The sequence below is a fragment of the Euphorbia lathyris genome, chromosome 1, assembly GCF_963576675.1.
Source record: "Euphorbia lathyris chromosome 1, ddEupLath1.1, whole genome shotgun sequence".
NCBI lineage: Eukaryota > Viridiplantae > Streptophyta > Magnoliopsida > Malpighiales > Euphorbiaceae > Euphorbia > Euphorbia lathyris.
Window position 1 is genome coordinate 115,491,797 of NC_088910.1, and position 16,362 is coordinate 115,508,158.

The following is a 16,362-nucleotide window of genomic DNA, read 5'->3' on the forward strand; positions in this document are numbered from 1 at the left end:
CTAAAATAACAAGGTTACGTAAATTTAGTCAAACCTTACGTAAATTATGTCTAAAAATTAAAGATTTATGTAAAATTCATAGGTTTTACGTAAAACTCTATTTTCACAAGTTTTGTGAATTTTTTTCTCCTAAAATAAAAAGGTTTCGTAAATTTAGTCAAACTATACGTAAATTATATCTAAAAATAAAATATTTACGTAAAGTTCAAAGGTTTTACGTAAAACTCTAATTTTCATAATGTTTGTGTATTTTTCTCCTAAAGTAACAGGGTTACGTAAATTTAGTCAAATCTTACGTAAATTATGTCTAAAAATAATAGATTTACGTAATATTCATAGGTTTTACGCAAAACACTATTTTCACAAGATTTGTGAATTTTTTTCTCCTAAAATAAAAATGTTACCTAAATTTAGCCAAACTATACGTAAATTATGTCTAAAAATGAAATATTGACGTAAAGTTCAATGGTTTTACGTAAAACTCTAATTTTCACAAGTTTTGTGGATTTTTTCTCCTAAAATGACAAGGTTACGTAAATTTAGTCAAACCTTACGTAAATTATTTCTAGAAATAAAACATTTACGTAAAATTCATAGGTTTTACGTAAAACTATATTTTCACAAGGTTTGTGAATTTTTTATCCTAAAATAAAAAGGTTACGTAAATTTGGTCAAACTATACGTAAATTATATCTAAAAATAAAATATTTATGTAAAGTTTAAAGGTTTTACATAAAACCCTAATTTTCACAATGTTTTTTGGATTTTTCTCCTAAAGTAAAAGGGTTACGTAAATTTAGTCAAACCTTACGTAAATTATGTATAAAAATAAAAGATTTACGTAAATTTCATAGGTTTTACGTAAAACTCTATTTTTAACAAGGTTTCTAAATTTTTTCTTATAAATAACAAGATTACGTAAATTTGGTCCAAATTTACGTAAATTATGTTTAAAAATAAAGATTTACATAAAGTTCAAAGTTGTTGCGTAAAACTCTATTTTTCACAAGGTTTATGAATTTTTTGTCCAAAAATAACAAGGTTACGTAAATTTAGTCCAACACTACGTAAATTATATTTAAAAATAAAAGATTTACGTAAAGTTCAAAGATTTTACGTAAAACTCTATTTTCGACAAAGTTTGTGGATTTTATCTTCTAAAATGACAAGGTTGTAAATTTAGTCCAACTGTACGTAAATTATATCTAAAAATAAAATATTTACGTAAAGTTCAAAAGTTTTACGTAAAACTCTATTTTTCACAAGGTTTATGAATTGTTTTCTCCAAAAATAACAAAGTTACATAAATTTAATCCAACTTTATGTAAGTTAAGTCTAAAAATAAAAGATTTACGTAAAGTTTAAAGGTTTTACTAAAACTCTATTTTTCACAAGGTTCGTGAATTTTTTCTCCAAAAATAACAACATTACGTAAATTTAATCCAACTTTACGTAAATTATGTCTAAAAATAAAAGATTTACTTATATTTCAAATGTTTTACGTAAAAGTCTATTTTTCACAAGGTTTGTGGACTTTTTTTATAAAAAAATAACAAGGTTACGTAAATTTAGTCCAATTTTACGTAAATTATATCTAAAAATAAAAGGTTTACGTAAAATTTAAAGGTTTTATGTTTACCTCTAATTTTCACAAAATTTGTGGATTTTTCTTATAAAATAACAAGGTTACGTAAATTTAATCCAACTTTACGTAAATTATGTTTAAAAATAAAGGATTTATGTAAAATTCAAAGTCTTTACGTAAAACTCATTTTTTTCAAAGTTATTGATTTATTTTGTATAAAATTACAACTTTACATAAATTTAGTTCAACTTTACGTAAATTTAGTCCAATTTGACGAAAATTATGTTTAAAAATACAAAATTTAGGTAAATTTCAAAGGTTTTATGTAAAACTCTATTTTTAATAAGGTTTGTAAATTTTCATCTTAAAATAACAAGATCATGTAAATTTATTCCAATTTTACGTAAATTATTTTTAAAAATAAAAGATTTACGTAAAATTCAAAGGTTTTTCTGGATTTTTCTCCTACTATAACAATGTTATATAAATTTAGTCCAATTTTACGTAAATTATGTCTACAAATAAAATATTTACGTAAAGTTTAAAGGTCTTACGTAAAACTCTATTTTTCATAAGGTTTCTGGATTTTTTCTCCTACAACAACAAGGTTGTGTAAATTTTGTCCAACTTTACGTAAATTATATCAAAAAATAAAAGATTTACATAAAATTCATAGGTTTTACGTAAAATCTATTTTTCACAAGGTTTATGGATTTTTTTTCTCATAAAATAACAATGTTACATAAATTTAGTCCAACTTTACGTAAATTATGTCTAAAAATAAAAGATTTACTTTTATGTAAAATTTTATTTTTCACAAGGTTTAAAATAACAAGGTTACATAAATTTAGTCCAACTTTAGGTAAATTATGTCTAAAAATAAAAGATTTATGTAAATTTCAAAGGTTTTACGTAAAACTCTATTTTTCATAAGGTTTCTGAATTTTTTCTTATACAATAACAATATTACGTAAATTTAGTCCAACTTTATGTAAATTATGTCTAAAAATAAAAGATTTACGTAAAGTTTAAAGTTTTTACGTAAAATTCTATTTTTGACAAGGTTTATGAATTTTTTGTCAAAAAATAAGAAGGTTACGTAGATTTAGTCCAACTTTACGTAAATTATGTCTAAAAATAAAAGATTTACGTAAAGTTTAAAGGTTTTAAGTAAAACTCTATTTTCCACAAGGTTTGCGAATTTTATCTTCTAAAATAACATGGTTACGTAAATTTAGTCGAACTTTATGTAAATTATGTGTAAAAATAAAAAATTTCCATAAAGTTCAAAGGTTTTACGTAGAACTTTATTTTCGACAAAGTTTGTGGATTTTATCTCCTAAAATAACAAGGTTACGTAAATTTAGTCAAACTTTACGTAAATTATGTCTAAAAATAAAAGATTTACGTAAAGTTCAAAGGTTTTACGTAAAACTCTATTTTTTACAAGGTGTATGAATTTTTTATCCAAAAATAACAATGTTACGTAAATTTAGTCAAACTTTACGTAAATTATGTCTAAAAATAAAAGATTTACGTAAATTTCAAATGTTTTACGTAAAACTCTATTTTTCACAAGGTTTGTGGACTTTTTTTAATAAAATAACAAGGTTATGTAAATTTAGTCCAATTTTACGTAAATTATGTCTAAAAATAAAAGATTTACGTAAAGTTCAAAGGTTTTACGTTAACCTCTAATTTTCACAAAATTTATGAATTTTTCTTATAAAATAACAAGGTTTCGTAAATTTAATCCATCTTTACGTAAATTATGTCTAAAAATAAAGGATTTACGTAAAATTCAAAGGCTTTACGTAAAACTCATTTTTTCAAAGTTATTGATTTTTTTGAAAAAAATTACAACCTTACGTAAATTTAGTCCAACTTAACGTTAATTATGTCTAAAAATACAAAATTTACGTAAATTTAAAAGGTTTTACGTATAACTCCATTTTTAATAAGGTTTGTGAATTTTTCATCCTAAAATAGCAAACTCACGTAAATTTATTCCAACTTTACGTAAATTATGTCTAAAAGTAAAAGATTTACGTAAATTTAAAATGTTTTACGTAAAACTCTATTTTTTCACAAGGTTTGTGGATTTTTCCTCCTAAAATAACAAGATCACGTAAATTTATTCAAACTTTACATAAATGTCTAAAACTACAAAGACCTTTTTGTCTTGAGAGATACACTCGGCCTTTTTATCTTCGTAAAAGGAACACAACCTACCTATTCATCATTTATGTTATTTTTCATAAAGTTTGTGGATTTTTTCTTAGAAAATAAAAAGTATACGTAATTTCAGCACAACTTTACGTAAATTATGTCTAAAATAAAAGATTTACATAAAGTTAAAGGTTTTACGTAAAACTCTATTTTTCACAAAGTTTGTGGATTTTTTTATTAAATAAAAAGTATATGTAAATTTAGTCAAACTTTACGTAAATTATGTCTAAAAATTAAGAATTTATGTAAAATTCAAATGTTTTACATAAAACTCTATTTTTCACAAAGTTTGTGATTTTTTTTTTGTAAAAAACAACTTTATATAAATTATATCTAAAATTTTTAATTCACTTGAAAAATTTATCTAACGTGTCGTGCATGTATCTATTTTAGTGATTGCTATTACCTTAATTCACTTACATACAAACAATTAACATTCCATACCAAAGCCTTCCATTAATTCTGACTCTTAATTTGACATTTTTGTTAGATGGAAGGACAAAACAATAAATTAAATAGGCAATTCACTAAAAAAAAAAAGGTTTTTACCGAGGATTTTATTTCAATTTAGGATGTTTAACTGTCTCTATATTTTTACCGACGGTTTTCATAGCCGTCGAAAGAGTGTTGTAATTACCATTGTTGCTATATTACCGTCGGTTTTTCTCAGACGTCGGGATAAGGTTTCTTTTAGAGACGTTTTCCTAAATGCGGTTTAAACCGCCTCTACAATGATTTTCAAACGCTTCAAGAAAAGATTTACAAACAGAAATGTCGTCCGTAATCTGTTTGTAATTCGTGTAACCGTCGGTAATCAGCTTCATACTTTTCGGACGAAAATTTTCTGTCACTAACGTTTTTTAAGGTCATGTCATCTGTTACGACGAAACTGGATTGCTGGTCAATAATAATAAAAATTGATTTTTTTGAGATTATAATATATTGTCATTGGTAGCAAATAAACTTATGTCATTCAAAAACTCTTAGTACAATTAACAATCTATTTAAAAACTACAAAGACCTTTTTGTCTTGAGAGATACACTCGACCTTTTTCTCTTCGTAAAAGGAACACAACCTACCTATTCATCATCTATTTGTGCTGTACTGTACTAGTTCCATTTCTTTGGTTAACTCCATTTTACCTGTGCACCACATCTCTCCATCTGGGTCTGGGTTAGAATTCCTTCAATTTTTACCGTAGAAGAATTTAAAATATCTGGAAGAATAAAGTGGTTGATCCATCACCAAATGATCTCAGATCTACAGGTTTCACCAACACCCTGCACAACGGGCACATTCTCTCTCTTTCAAACCTGAAATCAGAATGTCACTCAGCAAAATGATACTAACAACGAAACATAAAAGAATATTATTAACTAACCATTCTGATACACAATCTTCACAAAATATGTGTTTACATCAAAGTAGAATAGGAGCATGCATCTTCTCTTGGCATATATGAAACAACATGGTACTCAAGCTTTTGAGAGACTCATTAACAAGGTGCGCATTAGACATCTTTTTTATCCGATTAATTAGTTCGAGGTTGTTCAAGCAGTTTTTAAATGGTTTCTCTTCAATTTAAGTTTGTTGTCTTTACTAACTTTAGATATCTAGCTTATATGACTTGGAACTTTATCACTCAAATGAACCTTTAATTTGTAAACATGTGTTTTTCTATATTAACAATTCAATATATGATTATTAAGGAATTAAATAACCATAAAAAGTACTGTTTCTTTTAACATAACTTAGCTTAACACATTGATATGAAGCTGTAAAACAAAGACACATGTCAAAGTTGTTTATTTAAAAAATAAAGAACATCAAATGATTTGTAAAGGGACAAAGTATCACAGCAACAACAATACAAGCTAAATTTCCAACAGACTTGTGAATTAATAGAAACAAGAGGAAAATTTGGGAGTTAATTTACCTCCTTGATAATTCTGAGTTCCCTTTCATTAGCAGTATTTTCAATTATTGGGACCACAAGCTCATCATAATAACCGTGACCTAGAATTGATAATCTCCATGTTATTAATCTGGAAAATAAAAGAGAACCCATAAGAGAAAAAAGTGTACATTACCATGTTTATGCTTGCATATGTGCCTAGCCATGTTATAGCAGTATGCATGAGAGAATAAAAGAAATTAAAAAGAGGACATGATAAATCTAAATTCCTCTGTTAACATAATTTTCAGATTCATATGCTGCATCTGAATTTCAACCGATAGTGGAAATATTTTTTCACATTTACATGTCGGCAATATTTCACATATCAAACTATTGTAGTGTTGAATGCAGTAATATCTACTCATAAAAAAGAACAAATTCATGATAGAGAGATCTACAAGGACTCTTAGGAAGTCTTTCAGCTTAAAATATATAGTTAGATATTCTTGCATTAAAAGGGCAATACTTTAGTCTAGTGTTAATGTAAGCAGAGCATAGCACCATTAAGCATATTCTTCATGCACAATGAACATTTTCGAATCATTAATTCATTTCAACATCAAAATTAATTCACTTCAACATCAGAAACTAACCATTTCATCACATTATGCACCAAGGAAACACCATAAATTTGTAAACTGAGGGTCTTTTCACAAGAAAAAGCATTGCACATATATGTATATAGTATGAAATTATTTTAAAATTGAAGCTACCTGACTGCACATTTGATCAGCCATGAAAAAATCAATCATCACAACCTGCAGAGACAGTATATATCCTGTTTAGTTAAGCTTGTGAAACTAGGTAATTCCTTATGAAAATCAGATTTCCTTATCATCAATATGATCAGAAGAAAATATAGGTGTTTGCTTGTGCGACTTTACAAAATATAATATTAATTTAGAACCTTATCTAACTTCAACTACATTAGACCATTGTTGCTACTATTTACCTTTTGTTGAATCAGCTGGAAGTGGTTTTGATCCTGTTTTAGTAAGAAACGTCTAAGCCAGAAGCAGTGTTGAACAAGAACGACAGAGACTGAGACTAAGTATTGAGGAACAAAAGGAAACCCATCAGAAAACTTCGACCGGGACAGGCGAACAGAGAACGGTGAAAGGCAAACGGAGAAAAGCGAAAGGTAAGTTTAGCGAACGGTGATCGGAAGTCTAACGAACGTCGATCAGAAGTTTGGCGAACTAACAATTTGAGACTGCGATACAGGAGATATGAAGTTAAGAATGTGTTATGGATTAGGGATTACAACGCCTATATAACCTGTGGATTTATATTAGTCAGGGCCAATTAATATTATGGGCCTTTTAGTTGATCCCATGAGACAGTTTATAAAACTGTTGTTACAAAAGTGTTGTTAAAAGCCTTTTTTTGTAGTGATTCATTATTCCAGTAGCAGAAAATTATTATAACCATGCATGACCATGTGCTATTCCTCGTATATGATGCTTAAATAATTCTCAAACACTAATATTAAAGTAATTTATTTTTGGGTATAAACTACCATCAATCCTATGCTTCATGCCCTTTATAATTATAGCAAAGCATTGTAAAAACGTGGAAAAGAAAAAACAAATAAGCAACTATCTTAATTAGTTACTATTCGTATTCAGTCTATAACTACAACTAAGCTAACCACATGAATATAACTAGAACTAAGCTAACCACAAACATAGTTTCACCAGGCCCTATAGAGAACCTTATAATACCCTCAGAGTTTCAGAAATTTGCTTAGGTTCTAGCATTTGGTCTTCCAAAGGTAGGGGTGAATATCTGGCCTATTGCTTCAAGTGCCAACACGTTCTAGTTCTCTGTATGTCTAACAAACTGTCAAATTGAACGCTTGCTACACATCATTAATATGCAAAAATAACTTGTAATTTAAATTTTTGTGTCAAATTAGCAACGCTTTGTTTTTTCTATGAACCATTAGACATGAATCTATCAATAGCTTGAATTTTCTTGTTTGTTAGGGGTATTATTTCCTCTAACTATTTTGTTAGGAGTTAATAGCAACTCAGTCAAAGAGAGTTCTAAAATAGTTAGGAGTTAATAACAACTCAATCAAAGAGAGTTCTAACCTCATAACACAGAAATTAAGAGATTCAGCTTCTTTTTCTTTTAGTTTATAATTGCCCCCTTTAAATAGAAGTAAGGTTGCAAGTTACGCAGTGCTTCTATTCATAATCAACTCAACCACTTTCATTCTTAAGTAAGCTTGTCTACTTCTATTCTTTCCTAAATATTGCAGCTATGCACTAAATAACTAACTAGTAATTACCCAAGATATATCTAATTCAAAAGAAGGATCTTCTAATTCCAATAAAAGTTCACGGAATTGAGTCCTTCCAACCAGAAAGATCTTTTACACCAATTATATCAGAGACCCTTTGCTCTTAATTCCTCCAATCTTACCCTATTTAACCACTTTACAAAGGGTTTTTTCAACGTTAAATTGCGCATATACAATCCCTGATCAGACAATTCTTCTGCTGGTGATGTCCGCTTCTTTCATATATATAATCTGGCTAAGCTCATGGCACTTGTCAAGTCCCGCAGGCAGAGTAATTCAACATGAACTGAAATAATAGGAAGTTAAGCAGAAGCATAATATTGTATCAAACACAATGTGGCCATCAATAAGAAAGAATAACGCAATCTGATTTTGCACAGTTGTTCTTACGAATCTAATAGTAGGATCTTCAAAACCCTCGGGGAATAGCAAAACTTATGGGAACTTGATTTCATTGACTGGTGTAATGACTATGACCTTATATAAGGGACCCTATTATGAAAAATCTAGGGAAACCTCCAATTCATATTCATGGAAGCAGTGAAAAATAAATATCTTATAGTAATAGAAAAGATTAAAAACTCTTATAACGAGAGTAAGAGAAAGGGGTGTTCAATAAATATGGTTTCATAATAATGATTTTTAAAAGCTATCAGAGGAATTTTGATTCTAGAATTCTATTTTCACAACAGAAATAACATTTACCATGAAAGCCTTTTATTGTGGCACTCAACAATGATATCTCAATACATAAAAAACATTGAACCGCTGATTAGCATAGCCTCAAAATTGCAGTAATGTTCAGTTTGATACGTTTGAGCCTTCAGAGAAAACAAATACTTATAACTACTAATCAACCAAGAAGGTTCATTATTTTGTATCTTAATTAGATAAAGGGGTTGAAAACTTACAGAATTATAAGGGCCAAACAATTCCATCAATACAATACAATCTGCTAAAAGATTCTTTACTAAAGCTAAAACCAATGCAATATGAGCAGAAGAAGAATTTCAATCATGAATGTCCAAATTCAGTTTTCAATGGGAAAGTAAAGGCATCTTATTCAAAACTAACCAGAATTATGAAATGCATGTCTCAGATGTGAATTTGTGCGGCTATTGCTTCTCTTTCATTATATAGTGGGAATTCCTCTTCTATCGTCTCAATTCACTAAATCAGAAGACAACGGAAACTGCCATCTCCTCTCAGTACTCTGATCCTGTCGTCCTCCCAAGTAATAAAATGGAGTCAAATGCCCCAAATATCGGATCAATACAATCAGTTTTGAGATTGAATTAGGCGAGTTTAGGATCAATTTCAAAATTTAGAAGCCAAAGTCGATGAATTACAAGTAGAAAGAAAAATCTCAGTTCAGTCAATCGATACGAGAAGGAGGTGATGAAGACCAAGAGTCCATGAATTACGGAAAGAGTTAATAAACAGCAAGAGTTCCGAGTTGATGAAGACGATCTCGATGTTGGATGGCGAATAAAAAGTGGAAACCGGGAGAATAAGTTAACAAGTTAAATATCTGTAAAATCTTTACAAGAAATTGAATGGTTTAGATTAAGTATAACGGTAATGAAAGGTAGATCTTGCAAAGTACTCTTTACTTTGTTTTTCAACAAAGTGAGGATAGCCTGCATATATATATATATGGTAAAAAGTAAGTTTTTAGAAAGAATATACAATCTTAATTTGAATGAATAGTAGTGTTGAAATGGACCGTAAGTGAACAAATTAGATCTAAACTTATTAAATTCAGAATAATTTTAATTTGCGATAAGATATCAAAATAGGTCTATGATTTTTAGGAAAGTATTAATTTAGGTTCCACGTATAAAATAGCACCAATATAGGTTTAGTATTTAAAAGGTACCAATTAAAACCTCGATAATGGAAGGTGACAGGTCATTCATATTACTACGTTAAATTCTATTAATTGTGTGTGGAAAGAGAAATCAGAACTTAACAGAGTAATATGAATGACTTGTGACATTTCATTATCGGGATCTACTCTTTTTTAAACGTTAAGCCTATATTAATGTTATTTTTTACGAAAAACCTGTATTGATACTTTTCAAAAAACTTTAGAACTATTTTGTACCTTGTCCTAAATGAGTACGTTTCTAACACTAAAGTGTAAATGAATTAGTTTAAGGTAATCTTTTGATAAGAAACTGCTGAGCTGGATGTTGGTCTTGGGGGCCCATTGGGTTATTGGAATAGAATTGGACATTGGGCTTAGTAGTTGTCAGATGGTAATACACTATACAAAAACGACGCCATTTCATCCCCTTCGTCCCTCTCTTGGGTTTTTCAGTTGCGTTAAATTGAAGGCTTGGAGGTTTTAGGGTTTCGCAGACTTGGACACCAGCAGGGAGCGGCGAAGCCATAGTACATCTTACGCCATGGTTCTCAAGTTGGTTTTCTCTTTCGTCTGGTTTTCTATTCTAGTTGCTTTTAAATTTTGTACATCTCTCACTAAATGCTGAATCTTTCGTGTTCAAATCTCCAATCGCTTCTGATTGCAAATGGTATCAAAACCGACCATCGTTTTCTTCGATTTGTGTTTTCAATGCCCTTCTTATCCGTTTTTAGTGATTATCATTCCTTTAATTCATGTTCCTTGTTTTTGGTTGGGAAATACAGATCCTACTTATATTTTTTTAAATGCTTCACGATTTCGTGAAAATCAATGGTTGAAGTTCATTCCCAGTTAATTGATTTGTCATGCATATGAACCAAGATTTCTAGGTTTACATTGTCAATTTGAAACTTTTAAGCTGCTCGTAATTGTTCTATATTTTCAATAGGGGAGCTAGTAATTGCAGTTCACTTTGCTTCTCCTTATACTTGATATGTGGCATTGCACTTTAATTCTTGGCATTATGGGCCAAAGGTTGTTCCTTTTTAGTATGACCCCCCTGCATTTCTTGGTGTAGTAGTTTTATGTGTTTTCTTAATTAAGCTATGTTGCACGGACACTTCTAGTTAGTAGCGTTTTGTGTCCGTGTCTATTTTTGTTTCAAAGCTATTTTATGAAGGTTATGTTTTAGAAATAATGTTTCACCCGTCCGTTTGTTAAAGTTTATGGAGTCTAACCTTTTACTTGATAATGGCTTGTTAGGACTGAGCTTTGCCGCTTTAGTGGTGCCAAGATTTACCCTGGAAAGGGTATCAGGTTTATTCGTTCTGATTCCCAGGTGATCGTCTTTCCCGATTGTTGCTGTATTTAGACTTGCAAATCTGCTTTATTTTCCTCACCATGAGAATCACTTAATTAGTTAATTTGCTCTTTGATGATATAGGTTTTCCTCTTTGCCAATTCAAAATGCAAGAGGTACTTCCACAACCGTTTGAAGCCTTCAAAGCTTACATGGACTGCCATGTACAGGAAACAACACAAGAAGGTTTGCTTTATTCAAATGTTTTGTATCTCCAACCTGCTCTCATTTTATACTGAATTGTTAATGTTAATTACTTTTCATTCATAGGACATTTCTACTGAGGCTGTTAAGAAGAAGCGTAGGGCTGCCAAGAAGCCGTATTCAAGGTCTATAGTGGGTGCAACCTTGGAGGTCATCCAGAAAAGGAGAACTGAGAAACCAGAGGTCCGAGATGCTGCACGTGAAGCTGCTTTGCGGTATGATTATTCTTATGATTTGTAGCACGATGTTCATATTCATTCTCAGCCTACTAAAGTTCCATGTTTTTGACATTCATGACTTTGCTATTCAGTGAAATTAAGGAGAGGATCAAGAAAACCAAAGATGAGAAGAAGGCAAAGAAAGCTGAGCTGACGGCTAAGACACAGAAGACCCAAACCAAGAGTGGTGTGCCTAAAGGTGGTGCATCAAAGGGCCCTAAGCTCGGTGGAGGTGGCGGGAAAAGATGATTTCGCCTAATATCTGTTTTTCTTATCCATTAAGTAGCAAAAACACTTGAAATTTTTTCTTTTCCATATTTATTTTTGGATAATTGGTTTTTTAGTTGAGCAAATTTTGTTTTTAGGTTTTTCCTAATGATCTTATGTTCGGAGTATTATTCAATTTATCTCAAACGATTTTCGAAGAGTAGTTATTTTGAAACGAAAATCAGCGAACACGAATCATCCACAGCTTATGTAGTCTATTGTGGTTAATTGTGCTTGGTAGATAGAGGACTAGCAAATTCAGTGCTGGTAATGTTATCAAATTGGTTTACTTGACAAAAAGTTACAAATGACACAAATCAAAATAACTCAATGTCACTAGAGCTTACTCTAAATTCATGAACCAACCCATCTATTTCTATTGAACTGCTGCCTGGTTCTTTTTCCAGTCCTTGTTCTCTCATCAGTTTCCTTGTTTCGATGGCTTTCTCGTACATGCCTGCAGCTGAGTACATATTGGATAAAACTATGTAACAACTGCCGTCGAAAGGGTCCAATTCCATGAGATGCTCAGCAGCATATTCTCCAATCGCCAGATTCCCCAACCGGCATGAAGCTCCAAGAAGAGCACCCCATATAGGAACACTGGATTTCATCTGTGAAGATTCAATTAAATCTCTTGCTTCTTCCAAAAGATCAGCACGGCAGAGGAGGTCCACTAAGCAACCATAATGTTCGATCTTCGGTTCCACGCCATATTTTTCGCTCATGACTTGAAAATATTCCCTGCCTTCTTCGATGAGCCCTGAATGGCGACAGGCACTCAATATACCGAGAAACGTTACTTCATCTGGTAGAATGTTGGAGCTCAACATGTTAGAAAACATATCTAATGCTTCTCTGCCATAACCATGAACACCTAGATTGTGAATTATGGAATTCCATGCCCCTACATCCCTCTCCTTCATATTCTCGAACACAGAAAGAGCCCGCTCAATGTTTCCACACTTCGCGAACATTTCAACCAAAGAAGTTCCAAGGATAGCATCCACTTCAACCTCGTTTCGTTCTATGTATGCTTGAATCCATTCTCCTTGATCCGAAGCTGCCAAATCGGAACAAGCAGTAAGAACACTTACCATAGTGAACCTATTCAGATCTGTTCTACCCTTTTGCATCTCTTGAAATATTTGTAAAACGTCCCTGTATCTACTATCTCTTGCATACCCATCAATCATCAAGTTAAACGTAATCAAATCCTTGATTCTACTAGGCATTTTATCAAATAATGCTTGAGCATTCTCCATTAGCCCCAATTCAACATACCCACTAATCATAGTATTCCAAGAGACTGAATCTCTGACTTCCATTTGATCAAACATTTCTCTAGCCTCTTTTAATAGCCCAGCCTTAACATACCCATCGATCAAACAATTCCAAGTAATCAAATTCCTGTTTGGCATTTTATCAAACATCCATCGTCCCTCCTCGACAAACCCTAAGGCAATTAAACCCCCAATTATCGAATTCCACGAAACAGCATCTGGTTCACCCATTTTATCAAACACTTCGCAAGCAAACCCAATTAACCCACAAGCAGAGTAGAAAGTGATCAAACTGTTTTGGACGAAAAGATCTTTCATCAACCCATGTTTAAAAACTAGTCCATGAACCTGTTTACCCTCTTCAATGGCTTGAACCTGAGAACATGCTTTCAAAACAAAAGGAAAAGTCAACTGATTCGGCACAGAATTAGCATTACAGAGCATATTATGAAACAAAGATAGCGCGTTCTCGGGTTCTTCACTCTGTGCATAGCCTCTTATCATAACGTTATAAGAAAATGTGTTTGGGTTTTTATCAAGATTGAAAATTGATTGAGCATAGCGAATTTCGGAATGGCGAGAGATTGAGGAATAGCATAAGAGCCTAGTGAGGGCAAGGGAGTTGGTAATTAGGCCGAGTTTGGTGAGTTTGGCTTGAACTTGTTTGAACTCAGTTGTAAACTTGCAGAGCTCTAAAAGGGACAGGGATGGCTGGAGAGGGACTGCGTTTAATCGATTAGTTCTAGTGGGAATGAGAGAAGGCGGGAGAGAAGACATCACACTTCAAAACTTCAAAAGCATTAGCAGGAAGTCCATAAATTACAAATTAAAGTTAGTAGAGCATCTCAAGGGAATTGTAGTTAAACTTGACAATTATCGTGTTCGAATCGTATTCGTGTCCTGACATTTTAGGTTCGTGTTGAAAATAGTAAATTCAAATCCAATCCAAAAACTTTCGTATCACAATCGTGTTAACCTATTCGAGTTAGTATCGATTTCCTATCGTATTTTCGAGTTACATGTTATTTTATTATTCAGATATATTGATGATAACTTTTAAAATAATAAAATGATATGATACTATTTTTAAAGACTCTATGCTATTTTTATATTAGTATGTTAATACTGACAATTGAAAAGTCCGCTAATATCATATTATGAGGTCATGTAATGTGTTTATAAAAATTTAGGTTTGAATCACATTCGCAAGTAATAATTATAATTTTATTATCTTTATTAATAAGATGACATATAAAAATATAAGAAAATATAACAATAATTTTAAATATTTATGCAATTTCGTGTCGTTTTCGGATTAGTATATCAACTCCAATAGCCTCTTAATGGCTAACTATTAATAGAGCTAAAATACCCTTGACGTTTTGGGTCAGGAGCAATTTTACCCTTAATGTTGGAAGCCAAGATTAATTTTACCCATAACGTTGATAAATTGTGTCAATTTGAGAAATAATTCATCAAACTGTCTTCTCGGTCATGAATCTTGTCATCTACACTTTACACGTGCGTCGTTTTATTAGTAAACAAATCACAAACATATGTTGGGATGTGAAAATAAAATAAACAAATAAAAAATATATAGTCTTTTGCTACGAATTGGACAAAAAAATCAAAAAATTCACCGAATTTATAAATATTAATCTTCAATTCTATTATTAAATTATAAAAAACATGAAATCTTTTTTTAGAACGAAGTGTTATGCAATTGGTGGAGAATAAGGAATAAAAATATCTATATTTTATAATAGGTCTGAAATTGACCCAATTAATCAACTTTACGGGTAAAATTGCTTTGGCTTCCAACGTTAGGGGCAAAATTGCACCATTTTAGACATTAGAGGTAAAATTGCTCCTGGCTCAAAACGTTGGAGGTATTTTTACACCTTAACCCTTTAATTAAAGAGCCAAACTAAAAGACAGTTGGAGATCCTTTTAAATCAATAAAGTTAGATTTTAAGTTTGAGTTTTAGAATACGCATGAAGATTTAATTGGGTAAGTATTCCTATCGAATCGAAAAATCGGACAAACCATATAAAAAAATTTAAAAATTAAATTATAATTATAAATAATAACAATATAGTAACTTGATTTTTTTTTTTTCAATAGAAAAATCCGGAATGACCCATACCGTATGATATCATGATATGATAATGAAATGATATCCCACAATTTTATTAAAATGGAAATTGGGTATGAAAGTAGCTTGTAAGCATTGGTTTTGTATTCTCTGACTCATATACGCAACAACCCATACTATACAAAGATAAATAATTTATTAGTGTCCTAGTTTTTACCTAACATACTGTTTAGTCCCTTTACGTTGAAAAATACATTATAAGGTCTTTAGTTTTTGCCAATATTAACCCTTTGGTCCATTTGTCTAGTTTTTTTAAACTTGTTATCGATATATTTTAGCATAAACAGATATATATAAAATAACAGAGTAACATGGTCAACTTGTATTGTACTGCGGTTGTCCTAAAAGCTAAGATATGTTCGATTAAAAATCTAAAAAATTAGATAAAAGGACCACAAGGTTAATATTGGCAAAAGATATGGACCTTAAAATGTGTTTTTCAAAATAAAGGGACTAAAACAGCGTGTTAGGTAAAAACTATGGGACTAATAAATTATTTACCCACTTATAAATATGGGTTCTCAAATAAAGTAGCTTTTCCATTGTTTTCTATTTGTTTGTAGAAATATTTCTTTATTTGCTACTATTGTTTTTAATTTTTATGTTTACAAAATAAATATCCAAGGCTATATTTTTTTTCAATTTTTGTTGATTAAATTCTAATTTTTCAACTTATATTTTGAGTTTTGTTTTTATTCTCATTGAGATCATGATAGAAACTTAGACTTCTCATCCCTCCCACTCTCCGATTTATTTAGTGGAAATCGAACTTTATATCTTTTTTCACAAACTCATTTTGTACTACCAGATGAGATATAACTCATAGGTCTTGAGTTTTTCTTATTAGCAATATGAATATCAAACTCGGTTGAAAAGGTACAACCTCTTTTATAAGGTCGGTCCTGACTTTTTATAGGTAATGAAAGA

At 30.8% G+C, this 16,362-nt stretch overlaps 1 protein-coding gene and 1 long non-coding RNA gene across 5 annotated transcripts; one reads left to right on the top strand and one right to left on the bottom strand.

Moving 5' to 3' along the window:
* Positions 1 to 4,737: 4,737 nt before the first annotated feature.
* On the bottom strand, positions 4,738 to 9,529 carry LOC136213870 (uncharacterized). 4 transcript variants are annotated; one of them, XR_010680979.1, is made up of 6 exons: positions 9,155 to 9,529; positions 8,203 to 8,366; positions 6,725 to 6,985; positions 6,486 to 6,530; positions 5,752 to 5,860; positions 4,738 to 5,128 (listed from the first exon to the last, which is right to left on the bottom strand). It is a non-coding gene; the product is annotated as an uncharacterized lncRNA (long non-coding RNA). The 4 variants fall into 4 exon arrangements; XR_010680991.1 differs by lacking the exon at positions 8,203 to 8,366; XR_010680973.1 differs by having other exon boundaries at positions 6,725 to 8,366.
* An 832-nt stretch (positions 9,530 to 10,361) lies between these two features.
* Positions 10,362 to 12,154, top strand: LOC136210723 (large ribosomal subunit protein eL24-like). Its single transcript, XM_066002101.1, has 5 exons — positions 10,362 to 10,502; positions 11,211 to 11,286; positions 11,392 to 11,493; positions 11,578 to 11,726; positions 11,822 to 12,154. The coding sequence occupies exons 1-5, from the start codon at positions 10,492 to 10,494 to the stop codon at positions 11,976 to 11,978; spliced, it is 495 nt and encodes a 164-aa protein (XP_065858173.1). The 5' UTR covers positions 10,362 to 10,491; the 3' UTR covers positions 11,979 to 12,154.
* The last annotated feature ends 4,208 nt before the right edge of the window (positions 12,155 to 16,362 follow it).

Bases quoted from the DNA above. Each gene is read 5' to 3' on its own strand.
- LOC136210723 (XM_066002101.1), top strand. The intron at 11,287-11,391 runs GTGATCGTCTTT...TTGATGATATAG, and splicing joins TTATTCGTTCTGATTCCCAG to GTTTTCCTCTTTGCCAATTC. The intron at 11,494-11,577 runs GTTTGCTTTATT...TTTCATTCATAG, and splicing joins ACAGGAAACAACACAAGAAG to GACATTTCTACTGAGGCTGT.